Source organism: Monomorium pharaonis, chromosome 2 (assembly GCF_013373865.1).
Source record: "Monomorium pharaonis isolate MP-MQ-018 chromosome 2, ASM1337386v2, whole genome shotgun sequence".
Classification (NCBI taxonomy): Eukaryota; Metazoa; Arthropoda; class Insecta; order Hymenoptera; family Formicidae; genus Monomorium; species Monomorium pharaonis.
In genome coordinates, this window is record NC_050468.1 from 3672456 (window position 1) to 3696390 (window position 23935).

Genomic DNA, 23935 nt, shown 5'->3' on the forward strand with positions numbered 1-23935 from the left:
TGTAAAAAGTATTAGTCAATTTTTATCGTTTAATCCTATAGTATCGTATATTTTGAGATAAAATGCTGCAATTATTTATATAAGGAGTGATTGTGTGATATTACGTACAATTTATGTTAGAATTTTAATATTATTCTGTATAAATAGGGAACATTTTCTATAACGTATAACATTAATTTTTCTATACTTTGATATTATAAAACGGCATTGCAAAATTTTATGTCAAGTAAAAAAAGTAAAGTTTAGAGAGCTAATCAAATACTATCAAACTGAACATCTACGACACTGCGAACAAATTTTGAATAATAAATGTTATCAGTCTATTAACTTTTGCTCAGTCTAAAATAATAAAATATAAGAATAAATAAGTTACAAAAAATCATTCAAGCCATGTATTGCTATTTTAACAACAATCTTTATAAACTGCATTGTGCAGTTTGTTTTATATTGCTATCTGCTGTTTTATATTTTTATATTGCTTTATAAAACTTTGCTATCCAAACATCTTTTAAAATCAAATCAATTTTGCTAGACAGTAAAAAATAATCCAAAAATATATGATTCCAGAAGAATAGGATATAGATAAATGTTACACAGCAATAAAACCTATCGACTATCTACAAAAAGTTAATTTATGTAAATATATATAGCAAAAACCTTACTGTTATAAAAGAAATTAATTATAAAAGACATTTCGATGTATGTATCGTAATGAGATTGCTAAAAATCATTTTAAATAAAATAATTTAAATATGTCCGTAAAAATCCAAGTTTTTATTTTTTTCTCATTATATTTCTTTCATCATATTTTTACTACAGTTATACTTTAAAAAATGTATTACATACTGCAATTATATCTGTGGTTGTATAATGTTAATATATCAATTATTGTAATTTGATATGTGGATGATTATCAATCGTTATCATAAAGAAGATCTTAAATAACAAAGAAAGACGAAACAAAGTCAATTTTGTCACTATAATACATGTAGTAAGAATACGCGCAGTAAAAATATGGCGCGCCTCTCAATAGTTAACAAATGCATCAATCCTGTGTGAGACCGCAAGTATATCAAATTATAAAGTCTAATATATGCTTACACGTACTATATGGGCATGGTAAAAAATCTTTGCTTGAGACATTTTGTGTTGGCTATTACAATTCGATCTAATTTGTTTCACTCTTATCTTGGGTTTAAGGCAATTTTGTTCGAAAGTAACCAAGATTTCAATGCAAATATTTGCATTAATAATTCGATAATGTAGAGAATAATGCATTCGTTATAAATATTATTATATAAAATAAATAATATTATATAAAATATTGTGCGTGTGTATAAATTGCGTAAAATATCGAGTATGAAAATTACTATCTTTTTTGTAGAAAATATGTTATTTCTAAAGTTACTATCGAAATCTTGGCAGTTTTATGCACGAAAATATATAAGAGATCGCTCGATGCGTAAGAGAACGTGTTTTTTTAGATTCCGTAAGATTCAGTTTTAAATACAAATGCGAACGAAAATGTCGAAGAGAATTCCCTTAAGAATGTCCAGGTTACCCTGTGGTTTACCATGAGCTAGAAAATCACTGGAATTCGTACCGTGGCTCAGTGCGTCCAGATCGTCTCTAGTTATCCATTCTATATAGCATTCACATTTCTCAGCTTCAGCGTTCTCCAGAGAATGCAAACTGTTTGTACAATCTACCTGCTGCAGATTCTGTAAGTACAATCTGCCAAGTTGGCTAATAGAGTAACCGATCTCTAAGCTGTCTTTATTGCCGCTCACAGTCTCCTGCGTGGCGACACTCGCTACAGGATCTATAAGTCTCGACTGCATCAATTCGGCAACAGTAATAAGATTATCGGATCGCACTGATAATTCGCTCGCGTCTAAGTTATTCTGTTTTAAATTATTTTCTGCGATGTTCGTACTTAAAAAATTATTAGAATCTGCCATCACATGAAACGTACACTCCTTGAGCTGCACGTCTTTAGAACGACTGGTGGAATTTTGTATAATGGCATTTGCTTCGTCGAAAGAACCGAGATTGAATTGGACGGGAGCACGATCAATTGACACGCTTGGTGCGTGTTTAAAAAAATCAACATCTTTCTGGTGTCTCTGTAAAAAATATTCACACTTCTCCTGATCAGTCTGAGGGTACTGGCTGTTAATCCGGTGTTCCTCCCGTTTTAAGAGATTCTGACATTTCTCGCGCTCCCTGGGTAAAAAATGCAAACTCCTACCAACTCGTTGAAAGAAATTGGGCCGTTTGCGCGCTTTATTCATCGCCATTAAATCGATGGACTTTTTTGTCGATTTTTGCGATGAATCGAGACTTCTTTGTTTACCGTGGAAAAAAGTTTTTGACCGTTCTTCCGGCAGAAGATCCAGGCTTTTACAATCAGCGGTGGGTAAATCAATGCTTCTCTCGAGTGATTCTAGGCTTCTATGCGTTTTTTCCTTATTACGAAAAGAAAAATTTCTACGTTTATTAGTGGAAATTTCCTGCAATAACTCGCTGCTGCTCTTCTTAAAGATCTCACCCTCCTTCTCGAGAAACTCGACATTTCCCGAATCGCGACGTGTGTCGTAAGCGGTAGTGAGACGTCGTCCGCTCATTGTTGAACACTTGAACTTTTTATTGCCGTCGTAGTTAGCATAATTTTTCTCTTTATCCAAACCGCCGAAGCAATTCATTGAGCTGCCTGAAGTCGCCGCGACATTATCCCTATCGTTCGTTACTCGTCGAACGCAATTCATATCATCTGTGGTACCTAGATCCTCAAACATCACGACCTCGCGATCTACGTCTTTCTCAGTTTTATGCCCATGAAAAAAATAACTCTGCTTATCGAGCTGACGAGACGCCGTGTTCGGACTCCTCTCGCGCGTTCTACTCAACACCGGCTGATAATAATCGCGCGACGTGGTCGCGGAATTTAAATCAGTGGTACGATTGGGACCTAACTCTCGGCTACGTCCTAACTTGAGATTAGTCAAATCTAGAGAACTCGCCACATCTGGCGGCGGTGGCGGTGCCGTTCTACTACCTGGTGTGGTTGATTTGAATGTACTAAACTGACATGGATTTGCCACGCGTGTCGCAGCGACGGCAGCAGCGACGGTCTCATTGCAGCCAGGTGTGGGCTGTTGCGAGTGTCCGACTGTCACATTGTGTTGCGTTTTTCGTTCGGCAATAGCGTAATTCTGTTGGCTTGCGCAGAATTGTTGGTAGAATTGTATTTTACCTTGAAGATCATTCTTGTCCTGATTGTCCTGGTCGCCACGAGTCTCCATCTCGCGTTTCTGCCGGATCGCTCGCAGACTAGCATTCGGTCCAAGCGTTGGGCCTACCGTCGCCACAGACGCGTTCGGCAAACATTGCCGCGTGTAAGGTCTAAAAACATAAAAATAACATAAAATAATGTAATTGTAATAAACAAATATAAAATAACTATAAAAAATAAAATACATTATGTATTAATTTAAAAAACTATATAATATTAAATAAGGTATATCAATAGAGTAAAAAATTGCAAAAGATAATGTTGCAATATCTAAAGCTTTACAAACTTTTTAAAATTTGTTGCTCTTCTGAAAAAGATGCATTCAACAAACTTGCCTTGACAATAGATAAATGTAAAATAGATCATAAATTATATAAGGATTTTTAAATAAAAAATTACATACTGTAGAAAAAAATTTTACAAAATATATTTTATTTCTCGTGTTATTCAAAGAAGTCATTTCTCCAGATTCATTGCCCCAGACGCCAAAAATAGAACACGTTTGTGAGAATAAAATAACCATATTTATAAACATAAAAAGGCGACATATGTAAATACTATCATCAACGAGCTGCCAATTTAATGCTTAAGAATTTTTCAGAAAAGTAGACATCTCTTAACGACTTAAAAATAACCATTTACCTTGATCGATGTTCCTGATCATTGTTGGTCCCAGAAGGCAGCGCCGCATTAGACGGTTGCGAGTGCATAGGTGCTTGCTGTGCGGAGGGTAACGTCGGTTGTCTCGCGTTACCAAATTTTAACATATTCCAATCGAAGACGTAGTCATAGGTAAAACCCTGACCATGGAACAGTGTCCGAAAAAGTTGTCGGAGATGCGAATAATCTGGCCTTTCTTCGAAGCGTAAGTCTCGACAATACCTTAAATACGATGCAAACTCCACTGCAATTATTAACAAAATGTTTATTTCACTATAAAGTCAAGAAGCATAATAAATAAAAACTATACAAAATGTATACAGTGTTATTACTACAACGACAAATTTTGTGACCAATTTAAAATCAATTTTTTTCTTGACAAAGCAGTCAAAACATTAATAATTTTCAAATTATAAGAGATTAGAGATAAACTCTTATGCTAGTGCCACACTATGCGCATATTCGCGATTCATAATTCGTAATTTGTGATTTATCTGACATTCGTGAAAATAGTGTGGAAAGAAAAATTGTTGATTCGTCATGCGCAATTCGTCATTCACACTGATTCGCTGACCGAGCGATTTTTCAACAAATGTCAAAAGACGCGAATCAACACGAATCAATCCATTCGTGTCGCGACACACTATTCACGATGATTCGTAGTTCTTATTTTGACTGCTAATGGAAACCGAGTAAACAAATAATCATGTCTTGTAGAAGACATTTTTGGCATAAATAATAATGATTAAGTAAACATCTCTACTGCTGAAACTGATCGAAGTAACATAAACTAAAGAACGACAAATTACGAATTATGAATGACATATTGCAAATCGCGAATAGTGTGGAAAGTTTACAGTAGCAAATAAGGAATCTCCCCGAACATCGAACAAATCTCCATAAATTACAAAGTATGAATAGCGAATTACATATTGCGCATAATGTGGTGTTAGCATTACAGATTAAATTTCAAAACCAAATAGATAAATAAAATTGTATTACTTGCTCAAATAAAATTTATTTTAAGATTTATTTTAAGATAATTCAATTTTAAATATATTTAAAATGCATATAGTTAATTAATTATAGATATGATACAAAAAATTAAAAAGTTAATAAATCTCTCAACATTTTCATTAAAAAATAAATTCTAAAGTTTTAAAATTCTAAAAATTCGTTAAAAACATATTAATCCAATTTTAAAGAACCATTAATTCAAAGAATCTAAATTATCTTGTATATGTAATGCGTGCTATTATTTATAAAAAGATTTACCAGGATAACCCTTGCAAAGTTCTTCTACAGGAGTAGACATTTTCTTTTCGGAAATGCGTTCATACTTTTGTCTCTTAGTTGCTGCTTTTAATCCCTGCCAAGGTAAACTACCTCTGTTAAAGTACATGAGGACGTAGCCTAGAGATTCAAGATCGTCCCGTCGCGACTGCTCAATTCCCAAATGCGTATTTATACTTGCGTATCTGTTATCATAACAAATAAATTAATCAACATAATTATGTAGAATATATATGCTATATATTGTATAATATAATATAGCTGGCTATTGTTATAACCAACCTGGCAGTTCCCGTCAAATTCTTGTTTTCTCGATAAGGTATGTGCTTGTGTGTGCGTCCATCGCGATATTTTTTAGCCAATCCGAAATCTATAATGTAAACGAGATTTCCCTTCTTTCCTAGACCCATCAAAAAGTTGTCCGGTTTAATATCACGATGAATGAAGTTGCGACTGTGAATGTAATCTGTTCTACTTATCTGTAGAATAAAGAAGTTAAAGCACTGTTATTATAACTGTACGTTGTGTTTCATGTGCATGCTTCATGGTTCAAAGATTATATGCAGAGATATAAATAGATTATTCAATGTTTTATTCGTTACCGTATATGTACAATAACACTTACTATAAATTAATAGCATTATTATTCCTTTGTGAAATAGATTTTTTTGAAGTCTACAAAAGTGCAAGGTTTTGTAAAATAAGATAAAACTAAGACATGTATTGTTAAATTTTAATCAATATTTTCAGCATAAAAAATAAATAATTATAAATATATGACATGTAAAATTTTACACATATACACGCAAAACTTCATAACTATATAATACTGTTAAAATATCTCTTTTAAAATAAAATTAAACTAAAAATTAATTATGTCCGGGATATTCTATTCGATAAACAGATCAAGGAAAAGCCCTTAGAGCCAATGCTGATTCGATTTTGCTTGTATGATGGTTTTATTAAATAAATGTACAGACTTTTGGTGCATGGGTTTCAGCCATCTTCGATGTACAAACATTACTTCATAATTATGTTGTCATTCGTCAATTTGAAGATTTATGGTCATATTGACTACACTTACAATAATTTAAACCTTATAGGAGGTCAACAAATAATCATTGTTCCAAACACAAGAAACGAATTCTCTGAGAGATTACGTGTGGATATTTTAAAAGTTGGACTTATATATAGACATATATGTATACATATGTTGTCATTCGTCAATTTCGAGACTTATGGTCATGTTGACTACGCTTACAATGATTTAAATCTTATAGGAGCTCAACAAGTAATCATTGTTCCAAGCACAAGAAACGAATTCTCTGAGAAATTGTGTGTGGATGTTTCAAAGGTCGAACTTATACATACACGTATATGTATACATATGTAATATATATATACATGTAAATCATTGTAAGCATAGTCAAAATGACCATAAGTCTCCAAATTGACAAATGACAACATAATTGCGGAGTAATGTTTGTACATCAAAGATGGCCAAAACCCATGCGCCGAAACGTTTGTACATTTAATTAATAAAACCATGATACAAGCAAACTCCAACCAGCATTGGCTCTAGAGGCTTTTTCCTCTGCTATTTGCTATTTATTTTTAAAAATATATTTATTTATTGAGAATATATAAATAATTCTTGATAAAAATACAAACATACTTCTTTGCAAAATAAACACTTAAATATAAAATATAATAACATTATGAACTTAACATTTATAACAAACATTTGAACACTGCGCACGCACGCACGCACGCACGCACGCACGCACACACGCGCGCGCGCGCGCGCGCGCGTGTGTGTGTGTGTGTGTGTGTGTGTGTGTGTGTGTGTGTGTGTACATTGAAAGATCCATATAAAAAGTTGGAAGTTATCTTTGTTTAGTCTTTTATTTCAGTTCAACCATGAAAACAACAAACAGAATCTTGTCTTGCAATGTATAATAACAAAATAAATACATAAAACTGAAATTCTAAAGGAAAAATGCATTTTTTATTATCAAACAAAAAATGTCTACTAATCATGAAGAGACAAAACATATATAAATATCATCTCTATAAACATATAGATCTCTAACAGAAATATATTTGATTTTTGTACAAAAAATTATTGCTTTGTTATTCATATTCATATAAATAAAGAAAACACCTAGATATATTTTTGTAATAAAAAAAACATTTATTTACCAACTGATCGGCAAGAAGCAGGACTGTTTTCAGAGAAAAACGTCTTGAACAAAAATTAAATAAGTCTTCTAAAGATGGTCCAAGTAACTCCATCACCATTACATTATAATCACCTTCGGAACCACACCATTTTATAGTTGGTATTCCAACTAGAATGTTAAGAATGATATAACAATATTCTATAACATTATAATTAGGAAAAAATAATCTAAAATATTACTTTCTATAAATTAAAAGATTATAATTATAGTATAAATTAATTATATTAAGATCACTTTTTTTTCTTTTCCCAAACAGATTACAAAATTATTTTATTAATAAAAGTGAATAATTGGAGCAAGTGTTATTTAACCAACATAATAAAAATTGTATAATGTACATCATACATTATAAAATTTAATTATATTTATATATTTTAAATTAATGTTTCTTCATAGTTCTCTCTCTTTCTCTCTCTCTCTCTCTCTCTCTCTCTCTCTCTCTCTCTCTCTCTCTCTCTCTCTCTCTCTCTCTGTCTTTCCCCCTCTTTCCCTCTCTTTCTCTCTCCACTAAAAAAATTTATCTAAAAAATTATTCTAAAAATTTTATTTATCCTAATTCATTAATTATTAGATTAATTAAATATTGCTTTTCGTATTAAAACTTCTATATTATTTAGTTGCTATTTTTTTTCAATACGCTATATTAGAACAATATTAAAAATATAGTTGTATATTATATGAGAGAAAAGATATTGGATCAGCTGTTAAAGGAAGGAGAACATGGAGAAATAGAATGTGTGTGTATGGGGGGGAGTGTGTGTGTGTGTGTGTGTGTGTGTGTGTGTGTGTGTGTGTGTGTGTGTGTGTGTGTGTGTGTGAGAGAGAGAGAAAGAGAGAGAGAAAGGGAGAGAAAGACATGCAGCTATGGTATAGTTTTGGTATAGAATAAACATTCAACTGATTAATACAGAAATATTGATTTACTTACCACCTCCTTGCATCATTTTGTAAAACTTTGACTCTATATGCAGCTGTGGATGTCGTGTTTTTATACATTCCAACTTGATAGCGACTTCCTCACCGGTAGAAATATTAGTACCTGTGAATAAAGGAACAGATCCAGAATCTTTACATAGTACACATGCATACATACACACGCACACATACACACATGCATACATACACACATGCATACATACACATATATTCAAAGGATATATGAAAGAAAGAAAGAAGCTGAGTGGAAGATGGGAATAACAGAATGAGAGGAGAAAGGAAGAAAAGTAGGAATAACATACGAGTTGACGCGCGGTTTCACGCTCTCCTGCGCGAAATATACGAAATCCGCTATACACAGGGAAGATGGGAAGGGATGATGGAAGAGGTAGGGGGAAGGGAGGAGAAGGCATCAAGTGGCAAGCTTGACGAGGAACTCGCGGACACGAGGTTGCTGCGCGGTGAAGAGGGAAAGGAGAAAGAGGTACCCTTACCTAGATAAATGTCGCCAAAGGAGCCGCTCCCGATTTTTCGTCCTAACCGGTACTTGTTACCAACACGTAGCTCCATCGTACACAAACCCGCACGGCGCACCCTGATAGAAGTATCACGATTGCAATTACGGTTACGGTGGTGGCGGCGGCGATTAATGTGTACACACACCAACAATCTAGCGTAAGATAGGCAGCACGGTAGTGCAGGAACAGCAGCAGCTGACCCGACGTGAGCGTGGAGTAATACGATGGGCTTGCTTTCGCGCGACGGCGGGCGACGCGTGCCAAACCAACTCACTCCCTCGCTTCCTTGCTCAAATTACTGACTCGATGGCGATAATACCTCCATGCTTGTCGCACAGGAACTCGGACTGATCAATCTTAAATCTACGCGCATCTCTTCGTAGATAAGTTGTGATGAACAGAACAGCGGGGACCTCGTTGCGATGGCGGTCGCGCTGATGGCGGCGGCGCTGCACTCGCTCGCGTTCTCGTCTGTCGCTCGCTTTCGCCGTACCGTTGACAGCGCTGCCGCCAGGCAAATAATAGATAGAATGATTTGCGAGACGAGGACCGTGACATCTAGAAGTTCGGCTCGATAGAGGACGATCAACTAATTGTGACCGCGGTTATGAAATTCGATCAATGTACCGTGCGCCAAAACGTCGTCAACAACATGGTCACAGTGGTAGCGGGACAGAAAAAAAATCGAATCTTGTGGTAAAAGTCGATCCGATTGCACGAGCACACGTGACGACCAATGAGAGCACGCGTCTCGGTGAGGTATCTCGCGGAGTCCAATGGTATGTTCGCGTCGCCATGCACTGACATGCATGCTCCTACTCACTCCAACGCACTCTAATAGGTTGGCGTCATCGGAATCGACGTATTGGAGTATGTTGGAAGCCTGAATAGGAGCATGTCGGGCCATGTGACGCGGGTGGCACCAGAATGGCCACGTCCATCGATTGGATAATTTAAAATACAGTGTTCTAATTGGTGGATACAAGAGAAAAGGTATAGCAGCAATACTTGTAAATGGCTGTGGTCAATCCGAACGTGGCTATTTCAGATCCTCCCAAAAAAAACAAATATAAATTATTTTATTATACAGGGTGTCCCAACGCACATGGGTCAATTCTCGTAAAAAGGTAAAAGAGATCGAGATGAACATAAAAGTCCAATATTGTCTTGAGTTAGGTCTGCAAATAATCGAGATATTAACGTATGGAATTCTCAAATAATCTAATTAATTTCTATCGTAATTGTGAACAGTAAATAATAAAAGCTTATCAAACATTCATAATAAATTTTTTCCGTGTTATGGCTCAAGTGGATTGAGCTCTTCCCTTGGCGCGCTCTCATTCGCATAATTTGAAAAATTAATACCTTGATTATTGGTGGACCTAACCCGAGATCTAATCAAAAATCTAACCTAAGATAATATTGGACTTTTATGTTCATCTCTATCCCTTTTACCTTTTTACGAGCATTGACCCATGTGCGTTGAAACACCCTGTATACATAACATATTATTTAAAAAAATTTTTATTTATTTATAATTGATTAAAATGGCGGCATATTAATCCAGATAGCACAGATAATCTTTTTAAGTTCAAAAAGAATTCACCTTTTTTAATTCTTTAAGAATTTACGTAATCTGTTCGAAATGAGTTTAAAAAGAGTTCCATATTTAAATTTGTTATGAATTCACATAAATTAGTCAACATGAGTTAAAAAAGAATTCAAGATTAAAATTTATTATAAATTCACATGATTGGTTCGAAATTAGTTTAAAAGGAATACCACATACAAATTTATTATAAATTTATATAATTTAGTCAATATAAAAATTCTTATAAAGAGCTGTAACACTACAGAAAGGTACAACAAATATAAATGTTTTTTTATTTTTATTTTTTTTACAAAGATTTTGACACATTTTTTGATTTTATTAAAAAAAAACAAAAATATATATCTTTTTGTTATTTGTCAAAAATACTATTATTATTTAAATAGTATACAGGGTGTCCCAACTCACATGGGTCAATGCTCGTAAAAAGGTAGAAGAGATCGAGATGAACATAAAAGTCCAATATTGTTTTGGATTAGATCTGAAAATAATCGAGATATTAATTTTCCAAATTGTGCGAATGAGAGCGCGCTGAGGAAGAGCCAAGTCGCTCGAGCCGTAGCGCGGCCCACTGTGTCAAGCATTGTGCGGGGGGAAGGAGAAGAAGCGGCGCCGCTGCCTGTGCTTCGCCGCTCTCGCATCCCACCCTTTGAGTATATATACATGGAGGAGGAATGCCAGCACTGAAAGTGTGTCCAAGATCTGTGCGAGAGAGAAAGGTATATCATGATACAAAGAATGTTACAAAGAAAAATAAAATAAAATAAAAATTTCATTTTCTTGAAATTATTTTTATCAACAGCACATACTACATTTAGAATAAATTTTTATTAATTAATTAAATTTAAATTATGTTATTTTTTCTTTTATTCTTACTTGCCTCTGCTAGGTTTGAACCCGGGACCTTAAGATTACGAACCTTGTACCTGCTACGCCAATTTGACTCATCGATATGGGTACTTGTTATTGTCTACATGTACCTATATGTAAACTGACGCGACTATATTATTTTTTATAAAAGCAATTAAATTTTGCAAAACATATTAAAAATAAATAGCATTAATTTATTTACTTATTAATTTCATTGTTAAATTCATATTTTTCCATAACCTTAATAATTTGATGGAAATTGCAATCTATTTAGTACTAATCTTTGAAGCGTTCAAATAATTAATTAGATGGTTAACTATATAGATCATAATTGTAAGACAAATTGAATAGTATACATTTATTATTCTGTTTTTGTTCAGCACATGATGAATTTAGATTTTGTACATTTTTTGTGCGCAGTAATTGTAGACAAACCGTTATTTTTGAAAACATTATCTTTATAATAATTTTTTTTATTATCAAATAGATCTGTCAATCAGGATGTTATAATGTTGTCTGATTTCTGAGTCAACTACGACGCATCGTTCCGTAATAACATTGATACGAACGTGTTATGTTACGATTATACAATTTTTGTTGAATAACTGTAACGCCAAAACGATGTATAACAGCTATATCACTTGCGTATAACAAATATTACGTAACAGGTTATTTCCATGTCATATAGCACCTACATATCACAAGAATAACAATGTCAAATTACATGTAACTTCCATGTTATTCCATGTTATATTGCCGCTATAAAATGTGTTCACTGGGATGATATATCTTTCTCTCTCGCACAGATCTTGGACACACTTTCGGTCTACATGAAACCATAGCAATTCCTCCTCCATGTATATATACTCAAAGATCCCATCGCACCGCGCCTAGACTCGCGTCGTTACGCACATTCGCAATTACTTGACAAAATTATTTAGCAAAGATAGGACAAATTAAAACCGTAATAAACTTCTGTGACTAAGAAAATTGAAAGAGAGAAAACGATAGAAACTTATGGAATCTTCAAATAATCTAATTTCTATCGTAATTGTGAATGTTGTAAATTAATGAAAGTTTTCGGTACATTCATGACATTTTTTTTTTCTTAAATCTTATTTACAGTATTATACAATTCTACCTTTGTTTTATATCGAATTGTATCATACTGTTAAATCCTTGATGAAAACATTGATAAAAATTCGTAAATTTATTCGTAAAATCATTATCGTAAATACACGATTGATTCTCAAATTAATAGTTTTTTTATTCGTCTATTATCCCCTACAGCATGAAATATTGCTGCAACGTTGCAGAAATATTATTTTGCAAGATTGGAATATTGCAGAAAATATTACTGCAATATTGCAGCAATATTTCTATGTCCGCTCCAAAACAATATTGTGCAATATTTCTGCAATATTTCAGCAATATTCCCCGTAAGATTTCTGTAATATTTCAGCAATATTGCTGCAATATTTCTTGTAAAATTGCTGTAATATTTCTGAAACGTTAATGCGCAATATGAAGGAAATGTTGCAGGTGGTTAAATTAATCAAATAATATGTAAGATGTGTATTATACGAAAAACGGAAAATGAATTTATTGTCATACTGTTACGGCACAATAATTAAAAAAATTATTTAATTAAAAAACAATAAAAAATTAATTAAAAAAGTAATTAATTAAATTAACATACACCAACGGATATCGAATATCGTTCCATTCTAGATTTAAGTAAGCATTAAAATGAAGCAAGTCCAGAAAATGCCCATCCTGATCAATTTATACGCTAGAATTACACATGCATGTATGGTTCACACATGTTTAATTAATGTATTATATATATAAGTCAGAGTGAACATCTTTTGGACTTGCTTCACTCAATCTAGTATGGAACGCAACGCTGTCGTGATTACAGAATTTGTTGTACATCTATGTATCTTTTAGCTCTAATCTTACATAAAAATTTAAAATAAAAATATCCTGCTCTATTTTTTTATTTGTCCCTTAAAACTATGTAAAATATTACTTATTGTTAGTTCTAGATTAAGAAATACGGATTATAGGGAAATAAATTTTGCAAGGTTGCAATATAATATTGCCACAATATTGTGCAATATTTGTTAGAAAATATTACATTTGTAATATTGCTACAATATTGCACAACATCTGCTAAGAAATATTACATTTGTAATATTGCTGCAATATTGTGCAACATTTGCTAGAGAATATTATATTTGTAATATTGCTACAATATTTCTGCAATATTGGTTATATTATGCACTATTGCAATATTTCTGCAACGTTGCAGCAATATTTCATGCTGTAGGGGATAATATTTGCTACATCGAGTTCTCTCATCAAGTTATCTTTTTTCTCTTACACGATGTATTTATAAATATTTCTTTATATTCAATCAAAATGATGCAAAAATGGATCGAAATTTCCTAACAGGAAATACGAGAACAATAGAAAATGATATCATTTCATTAAATTTGTTCTTTTTGATTTAGAGAAGTGATGAATTATGAAATCGAAATCAATTAAATTCTGGTGTTTCAATTGTAAATAAGTCACTGAAAATCTATCGTAATTAATAATGCAAGTAGTTAGGCTAGGCGGGTTCTGACCCAAATAATAGAATGGGGGGAAAGGGGGGGGTAATTATCTTTCACATAAATTTATTTTTTCTTTTGTTCTTATTGTTCTTTATAACAATTGACTCTGTCATAAATTTCTTTTTTCTTTTGTTCTTATTGTTCTTTATAACAAATGACTGTCATAAATTTCAAAAATTTCCTTTGTTTATTGTTCTTTATAACAAATGACCATGTTATAAATTTCAAAATTCCTTTGTTTATTGTTTCTCTGTAACAAATGACCCTGTCGTAAATTTCGAAACTCCTTTGTTTTCCTATAACAAATGACCGGTAAGGAGCCAAAATCCATAAAAAACTAGGGGAGAATGTTGGCAATGATGGAAAATCTCTAGTATCCATAAATTTATTTCTGAAGTTGACAACACTGTGGTGCTTTCGGAAGTAGCATGGGATGCGTGTAGTGCAGAACCGTGATTGTGACAGATGGTGTATGAAAGACCAAAATAACCTCGCGGAGATGACAGGTCAGCAAGACGCAGGTTAGTGCTAAATATTAAACTTTAATGAGATTATTAATTTAGGATCTTTACAATATGAGTTACTGTAAACTGTCTTTGCTGTTTAATTCTGACTGCATTTACTATGTAAAGATTATCTTTCTTATAAAATTATGTGATATTTACTACATGTTTACTTTAATAATTAAATAAATAAATAAATAAAACCGAAGTTGTATTTATTAATTAATTTAACTAAAGTCATTTGTGTTGTAAAGATCCTAAATTAATAATCTCAGATCAGTCTTTCTATAATAGTATTGATTATATTACAATGTGAAATAATATTATTATTACCAAAATACCAAAAATAATATAGAATTATTATTATTTCTTAAGAGATATAAACGTATAAATCCTTTTTTGTAAAGATTTAATGATTGTATAGATCCATCAAAAATAAAAGATTAATTAGTAATTAATCTTTTACCTTTGATAGGTCTGTATTAATTAGTAATTAATCTTTTACTTTTGATGGGTCTGTATGATCATTAAATCTTTACAAAAAAGTATTTATACATTTGTATCCTTTAAGAAATAATAATCATCTCATATTATTCTTGGTATTTTGGTGATAATAATATTATTTCACATTGTAATATCGACTATTACAGGAAAACTGATCTGAGATTATTAATTTGTGATCTTTACGATACAAGTTACTGTAAACTGACGTTGCTGTTTAACTCTGGCTACATTTATTATCTAAAGATTATATTTTTCATAAAATTATGTGATTTTACTGCGTGTTTACTTTAATAATTCAATTAATAAATACAACTGGAGTTAAACAGCAAAGTCAGTTTACAGTAACTTGTATCGTAAAGATCACAAATTAATAATCTCAGATCAGTTTTCCTGTAATAGTCGATATTACAATGTGAAATAATATTATTATCACCAAAATACCAAGAATATGGGTTGATTATTATTTCTTAAAAGATATAAATGTATAAATACTTTTTTGTAAAGATTTAATGATCATACAGACCCATCAAAAGTAAAAGATTAATTACTAATTAATACAGACCTATCAAAGGTAAAAGATTAATTACTAATTAATCTTTTATTTTTGATGGATCTATACAATCATTAAATCTTTACAAAAAAAGATTTATACGTTTATATCTCTTAAGAAATAATAATAATTCTATATTATTTTTGGGATTTTGGTAATAATAATATTATTTCACATTGTAATATAATCAATACTATTATAGAAAGACTAATCTGAGATTATTAATTTAGGATCTTTACAACACAAATGACTTTAGTTAAATTAATTAATAAATACAACTTCGGTTTTATTTATTTATTTATTTAATTATTAAAGTAAACATGTAGTAAATATCACATAATTTTATAAGAAAGATAATATTTACATAGTAAATGCAGTCACAATTAAACAGCAAAGACAGTTTACAGTAACTCGTATTGTAAAGATCCTAAATTAATAATCTCATTAAAGTTTAATATTTAGCACTAACCTGCGTCTTGCTGACCTGTCATCTCCGCGAGGTTATTTTGGTCTTTCATACACCATCTGTCACAATCACGGTTCTGCACTACACGCATCCTATGACCTCTGTGAAGTTAGCCAGCCAACTTCAGCTTTAACAATTTTCACCAATTGGTATCGTTTGGTGGTCGTTTGGTGGTGTTTGGTGGTCCAGTCCCATCGTTTGGTGGTTAGCCGTTCTCTTGTAATATCAAAAATAAAATTTGAGTGTGAAGTTAGCCCGACATTGTTTATTTTTGCACCAATTTTAATTTCAAGTAGCTCATTCGATTCGGAATCGTTTGGTGGTCACGAATATGATAATGAAATCGTTTGGTGGTCAACCGTTTTCGTAGAAATTAGAAAAAAGTTTTTGAGTAGCATCATGCAAATTTCCCCAAACGAATATTATTTTTCATACAATTTCACTTTCAAAGGCGTTATTGGATGTAAAATCGTTTGGTGGTCACAAATATATTAATTAAAACGTTTGGTGGTCCACCGTTTTCTTTAATATTACCAAAAAAATGCTTCCCAATGGCTTTGCTGTATAACTCCCTAGAACCATTTGATTTTTCAAGCAAATTTACTTCGCGAAGGATTATCGACGCGTAATCGTTTGGTGGTCGCTAATTTCGTAATTAAAACGTTTGGTGGTTAACGTCGTCGTCAAAAAATGGTAAATGACGTTGTGTGCGCGTTTCATGCGGATAGGTCACTAGGAGACATTGCGGAATAAATGGAAAAATTTTCATTTTTTTATCAATTTCACTTTATGAGGGGTCATTCGACGCGTAATCGTTTGGTGGTCGCGAATTTCGTAATTAAAATGTTTGGTGGTTCGTCTCGTCGGCAAAAAACCTGAATGACAGCGTGCGCACGTTTCATGCGGATAGGTCACTATGTGACATCGCCGAATTAGCGAAAAAATTTTCATTTTTCTACCAATTTCGCTTTGCGAGGGGTCATTCGACGCGTAATCGTTTGGTGGTCGCGAATTTCATAATTAAAACGTTTGGTGGTTCATCACGTCGTCAAAAGAGCTAAATGATTGCGTGGGACTTTTTGTTAGGGTCAGGTCATGTCACACTTTGGAATTAGCTGAATAAATTTTACTTTTCTCGACCAATTTGACTTTGCGAGAAGTCATTCGATGCGTAATCGTTTGGTGGTCGCGAATATAATAACGAAATCGTTTGATGGTCATCCGTTTTCGTAAAAATTCGAAAAAACCGTTTTCGATTGGCATCATTGTAAACTCACTAGAAAAATATTATTTTTTGTACAAATTCACTTTCAAAGGCATTATTGGATGTAAAATTGTTTGGTGGTCACGAATATATTAATTAAAACGTTTGGTGGTCCACCGTTTTCTTTAATATTACAGAAAAAATGCTTCCGAATGGCCTTGTTGTATAACTCCCTAGAAAAATTTAAGTGTTATATTTAATATTTAATTGCACGCGTCATTCAGGTTTTTTGCCGATGAGATAAACCACCAAACGTTTTAATTAATATATTCGTGACCACCAAACGATTTTACATCCATTAAGCTGGTCACACACACTTTCCGTAGAACGTAACAGTAAGATTTCGACATGTTGGATTGGGCGACCGTAACAGTAAGCGACTAAATCAAGTACGTGATTGGTCAAAACCTTACTGTTACGTTCTACGGAAAGTGTGTGTGACCCGCTTTAATGCCTTTGAAAGTGAATTTGTATGAAAAATAATATCTCTCTAGTGAGTTTACAATGATGCCAATCAAAAACGGTTTTTTCAAATTTTTACGAAAACGGATGATCACCAAACGATTTCATTAGTTTATTCGTGACCACCAAACGATTTTACATCTGATGACGCCTTTGAAAATGAATTTGTATGATAAATAATATTCATGTGGGGAATTTCCAGTGTGACCAAAACTAGAGATACTCAAAAACGCTTTTTTATAATTTCTACGAAAACGGTTGACCACCAAACGATTTCATTAGCATATTCGTGACCACCAAACGATTCCGAATCGAATGAGCTACTTGAAATTAAAATTGGTGCAAAAATAAACAATGTCGGGCTAACTTCACACCCAAATTTTATTTTTGATATTACAGGAGAACGGCTAACCACCAAACGATGGGACTGGACCACCAAACACCACCAAACGACCACCAAACGATACCAATTGGTGAAAATTGTTAAAGCTGAAGTTGGCTGGCTAACTTCACAGAGGTCATCCTATGCTACTCCCGAAAGCACCACAGTGTTGTCAACTTCAGAAATAAATTTATGGATTCTAGAGATTTTCCATCATTGCCAACATTCTCCCCTAGTTTTTTATGGATTTTGGCTCCTTATCCAAATGACCCTATCATAAATTTTAAACTTCCTTTGTTTCCTTATAACAAATGATTTTGTCATAAATTTCAAAATTCTTTTTTCTTTATTGTTTATTGTTTTTTCTAAGAAATGATCCCCAGACAGCACCGGATATCGTGCGAATATTTTACTCTCATATGGAATGTACTGTGATCGTACCGAATATACGTAAAACATTCATATAACGTCTCCCCAGATAGCAAGCTCACGTCATTTTGACGTCCCAAAATGGTCATTTACTGACTATTCTTGACGTCACAAAATGACGCCCTTATGACGTTAAAATGACGGTCGAATGTCACAAATTCCTGACGTCATGAAATGTACCGTATTTTGACGTCATGGAATGAGGTGACAATATGTAGTCAAAAAAATCTCTTAAATTATCCTGTTTCTGAATATAATAACATAAAGAGACTTCCCAGGTAGCAAGGTGACGTTAATACGACGTCAATAATTCGTCATTTAAGGTCGCAGACGTCATGTTACCAAATTAAGACGTAATAGTAACGTCATTTTTTGACCTATTAATTACGTCAGTCATTTATCCATCCTACAACGTATTTCCGACGTCATATTCTTGACTAATTAATAACGTCAGTTAATTGATCATTTTACGACGTATTAATAAGATTTTATTAGTGACTAATTACTGACGTTAACTATAATTCTTTGTAATAATTGACGATTTGACCTTAAATGACAAATTATTGAGGTCTAGTGGACGACACCTTGCTACCTATAACTATCAGTATTTAAAGATTGGTTATGTAAGGAAATTCATCAGGAAAGGCAGGATGAAAGTCAGGACATAACACGTAATTCGTAATATATTTCAAGTAAACGATGGTCACGGGTGAACAATAGCCGCGGAATGACCCCGCTGGGCCGGGCGGACGCTGCTTATATATGATTTTCCGATCACTTGGTCCGGCCAATCGGCTCAAGACGGCTTTTTCCCAATTCGTTCGGGATTCGCGGGGGCGGGCGTTTCGTCGCATGAGTTTCTCGACCTTTCGCGCCTGACATGACGCGGTCTGACATGTCCTAACACGTCGCAGCGTGCCGGACATCGGTCTACGCAATTCCGACGTTACAATTCGGCCAGCCTGACGACTAATCGTCCCGATTAGTTTCTAACGCATAACAAAGTACAAAAACATAAAAGGAAATACACATTTCTTATAATCTAATGGTAAAAATGAAAAAAAGGAAAATATGTACACTCTATTCGCTAAGGGCTTATTCTAGCCTGGAATCCAGGGTCGCATATTCGCTGCCTCCCATGTGCCTTTATACGGTACTTGCGACAACTGAAATCCCTCAACATCTTTTAATACATAACGATCATTTCGGAGTACGCGATCGACTTGATACGGCCCCTTGAAGCGGGGTATCAATTTCTGCGAAGCGCCTGGTGTGCTGTCGTAATTTCTTATCATAACTTTGTCTCTGGGTTGATATTTTCTCGCCGCTTTATGACGATGATCGTAAATTCGCTTGTTCGCACATTGATTTTTCTGAATTTGTTTAGCGGCCTGCTCCCGTATACGCGGTAATTCACGAGGCGCATTGGTTCGTCCACTAATCTCTAAAGAATTGCGCAACTCGTCTGTTACAGTTCCGCGTTGCCGTACACCAAAGAGCAGCACACTCGGACACTCGCTAGTAGCTTTCGACACAACATTATTAATCGTAAATTCTACAGTCTTGAGTACATTACTCCAATGAGTATTTCGTTCGTCCGCTAATTTGGCAATCATGGGAAGTATCGTGCGATTAAGTCTCTCAACTTGACCATTCGATTGAGGCGAAGCGGTCGCTATCTTAATGTGCTGTATGTTTTGCTCTTTCATAAAATCCTCGAATTCGCGGGAGGTGAAGCAACTACCACGATCTGAAATGATGCGTAACGGGCGGCTATAATATTCAAAGTACGTGCGGAGATTTCTTATAACTTCTAACGTATTTGTGGTTTTAGTGGCATATAATTTTACGTACTTAGTAAACGCGTCAATAACCGCGAAAATGTAACGTTTCGAGGACACGTTCGATCTTGACGCTGGGGCTAAATGATCAACGTGTAAAGTGATAAACGGCGCGTCACCTTTCGGTATGCTGTGCAGTGACCCTTCGGATTTTCCTAAGTCGGGCTTAAACGCGATACATTTCAAGCAGCTTTTAATGTGAGCACTAACCTTTTCTCTCATTTCTGGGAACCAGTAGCTATTTAATATACCGCGCATAGTTTTTTCAGTGCCGACGTGGCTCATATCGTTGTGATATTTATGTATAACGCTTCTTTCTAATGCGCTCGGAACATAAAATAAAAGCTGTCTTTGATGCTTCCTATATATTAATCCATTTCTCATCTCGAATAACTTGTGTTCGGACTGTTCTAATTTTTTACGTATTTCGGCGATCGAGGGATCGTCACTTTGGCATAACGCGAGATTTCGGTCAAAAGTGTTATCCTCGACTACAAATATCTGGCGACTAAGAGCGTCTACGTGTAACATACGGGAACCCGGTCTATGCTCTAGAACATAATCATAATTTTGCATCTCTAAGACCCATCGTGCAATGCGGGGGTTCGTTTCTTTTTTATTTAACGTAAGGCTTAAGGCTTGACAATCGGTTATAATTTTGAATTTTAATCCGAGTAAGTATGTTCGGAAACGGCGGAGAGCGTATATAATCGCCAAAGTCTCGAGTTCATAACTATGATATCGCGATTCAACTTCCGTCGTTCTTTTCGAAAAATAAAAAACGGGATGCAATTTTCGATCGGTCTTCTTTTGTAACAAAATCGCGCCGAAACCCGCCGCGCTCGCGTCGCAGTGTAATTCGGTCCGGTCTTGTGGGGAATATATACTTAATATAGGCGCGTTTATTAGTCGATCTTTCAGCGTCTCAAAAACTCGTTGCTCCTCTTCCCTAAACTTAAATTCTACGTCCTTTTTCGTTAGTTCATAAAGTGGCTTAGCAATGACCGAAAAACTTTCTACAAATTTTCGAAAGTAAGAGCATAGCCCTAAGAAACTCTGCACGTCTCGAACATTTCGCGGGACCGGAAACGCTTTTATAGCTTTGATACCTTGGATCGTTGGCCGAATGCCTTCGCCGGTTACTGTATACCCCAGATAGTTTAATTTTGTTTGGAAAAACTGGCACTTGTCTAACCGCAATTCTAAACAGTTCGCCACGAGGAGCTTAAAAGTCTTCTCTAATATAGAAAAATGATGTTCCACCGTTTCGGTCGCGATAAGAAAATCGTCTAAGTATATTGATATCTCACCGGCGTCAATTTGTTCTTTAAAAATCCGAGTAACGTAGCGCTGAAACGTAAGAGAGGCACCTTTCAACCCGAAAGGCATTCTTGTATATTCATACTGCCCGAGGGGCGTGACGAACGACGTATATTTAACTGAGTCCTCGTGCATTCGTATATGAAAAAATCCGTCTTTGAGATCAAGCGTCGTAAAATATTTTTTCCCCGCTAGCAAGCTTAATTGATCTTCGATCAGTGGCAAGGGAAAATTATCGCGGGCCGTAATTTTTTTATTCAATGTCCGGAAATCGACACACATTCTCGTTTCCCCGTTTTTCTTCTTTGTCAAAACAATGGGCGATGCGTATTCCGACATACTTTCCCTAATAATACCTTTCGACGTAAGTTCATCTAAAATAGATCGTAACACTGTTTTTTCATGATAGGAAAGTCTGCGCGGCGTGCAAGAGAACGGTTTCTCGTTCGTAAGAATGAGTTTCAGGGTGTTTTCTGTCGCGGGCGTCGGGGGTCTTTCGGCATAAACATAACATCTGTCGAACATTTCGCGTGCTCGCGCTTTCACCTCAATCGAAAGATCCTCGTTGATACGCATATCTCGCGACGTTAAGCGTAATTCGTCTTCGGCTATTTCAATACTCATAATTTCGTCAACCTCGGTCTTAATCTCGCTTCTTAATAAAAGTTTCGCCATGCTCATAAAATCGCGGCCTAAAACCATAGGACTTTGCATCGTCCTGTTCGGTACTACGCGCAACGTGACATTATATTTCTTGCACTCGAAAACAAGTTCCGCCTCTACACAACCGATTACTTCTAAACCGCTTCCGTTTAGTCCGCAAAATCGATCGCGACTTACTTCGGTCATAACATAATCACGCGGGACATAACACTCTTTTACAAAACAGATCGGGCTACCGGAATCAATAAGCGCGCTTAAATTCATCTTAAAATTATCGCTCTCTTTACTTATCTGTAAGTCTACAGTTCGTCGGAAATCGTCGTCTGCTGGTCGCTCGTGGTCCACGTAATTGACATCCGTCGGAGGGTTGCACTGGGTCGCTCGGTGGCCGAATTTCCCGCACTTGAAGCACGAACCCCGCTCTCTCTTAGGCTTCGGGCAATCTGCTGCAATGTGGCCGCCTTCGTTGCAGTTATAGCACTTCCGCACGTCCGTCTCCTTCGATGCTCGTTGTTCCTTGCTCTGCGACTTATTTTTCTCCACCGGTTGCCGACGGGACGCTTCCTTCGGTGACGGCACGTTTGCAAACGCAGTGAGCATCGCGTCTATTGTTTCGTATTGCTGCACCTTCGCCTGCGTACGTAACTCTTGACTAGGGATGCCCTCGATAACGTAACTGATAAGCTCGTAGTCCGCAACTGGTATACGGTTGGCGAGCGTCGCCTTATCGTGGAGGTAATCCGCGAAGGTTTCACCCGCGTTCCACTTCCTGGCCTCTAATTCGTGTCGTAAGGCTAAGGGATCCGATCTTTGGCCGTACATCCTTCTCACTTCCCGTAAAAGGTCTTCGCAACTTAACTCGACACAGTCGGCTCTAGAATGATACCACTTTAAGGCCTTGCCCGTTAGCCTGCTGCATACGAGCGCCTTCGCCTGGTGGTCGTCTAGAGTATATGAAGCGAGTAAGTTTCGTATCTGCCTCTCCCATCTATCAAGGTCGAGGCCGTTTCCGTCAAACGTTCCAACCAAATTCTCGAGCTCCTTCCATTTTCTCACGCCGGATCTAAAAGGCGTGTCTCTTTCCGGTTGCGGCGTCATCCTCAGGAGCGCTAGCTCTCTTCGTAGCAGCTCAGCCTCTCGTTCCGCCAGGTCTTTTTCTCTTCGTAAAAACTCGATTTCTCGGTGAGGTGACTCGGCGGTCGTAGCGCTTGTTTCCACGTGCGATCCATCGTTTTGTCTCTCGCATGCTTCGCTTAATTTGTTGGGTCCGGCTATGCATAATTCTTCCGGCAGTACCCCATCATCTAATAATCGTCGTACTAGCTCATTCTTCGCGCCGGCCGTCGATAGATTCCTTCTCTTAAGTTTCTCTTTAAGTTCCACCACTGTGAGAGCGCTCATCTTGGCAAGAATTGAATGTTCACCCGCTGCTTAATGGACTCGTCTTCATAAACTCAATGCTTGCCGCACTCCGTACGTAACTCGCGAGACTTAACACGAGATTCT

At 35.3% G+C, this 23935-nt stretch overlaps 1 protein-coding gene across 7 annotated transcripts in view; it reads right to left on the reverse strand.

The window, feature by feature from the left end:
* LOC105835276 (casein kinase I) overlaps positions 1 to 9952 on the reverse strand; it is a 49826-nt gene extending 39874 nt beyond the window's left edge. For 2 of the 7 annotated variants that reach the window (XR_004962075.1, XR_004962076.1), the window contains exons 1-7: positions 8922 to 9949; positions 8420 to 8530; positions 7451 to 7599; positions 5531 to 5727; positions 5231 to 5433; positions 3938 to 4199; positions 3257 to 3405 (exon numbers count right to left, since the gene is read on the reverse strand). Coding sequence is in view for 5 of the 7 variants with exons in the window: in XM_036282384.1 (XP_036138277.1) it covers positions 3257 to 3405; positions 3938 to 4199; positions 5231 to 5433; positions 5531 to 5727; positions 7451 to 7599; positions 8420 to 8530; positions 8922 to 8997 (1147 nt within the window). In the remaining 2 variants the exon portion in view is untranslated. Of the gene's footprint in view, positions 1 to 3256; positions 3406 to 3937; positions 4200 to 5230; positions 5434 to 5530; positions 5728 to 7450; positions 7600 to 8419; positions 8531 to 8921 lie in introns of all 7 variants that reach the window. The other 5 variants (XM_036282383.1, XM_036282385.1, XM_036282384.1 and 2 more) reach the window with 4 other exon arrangements.
* Between the last annotated feature and the right edge of the window lie 13983 nt (positions 9953 to 23935).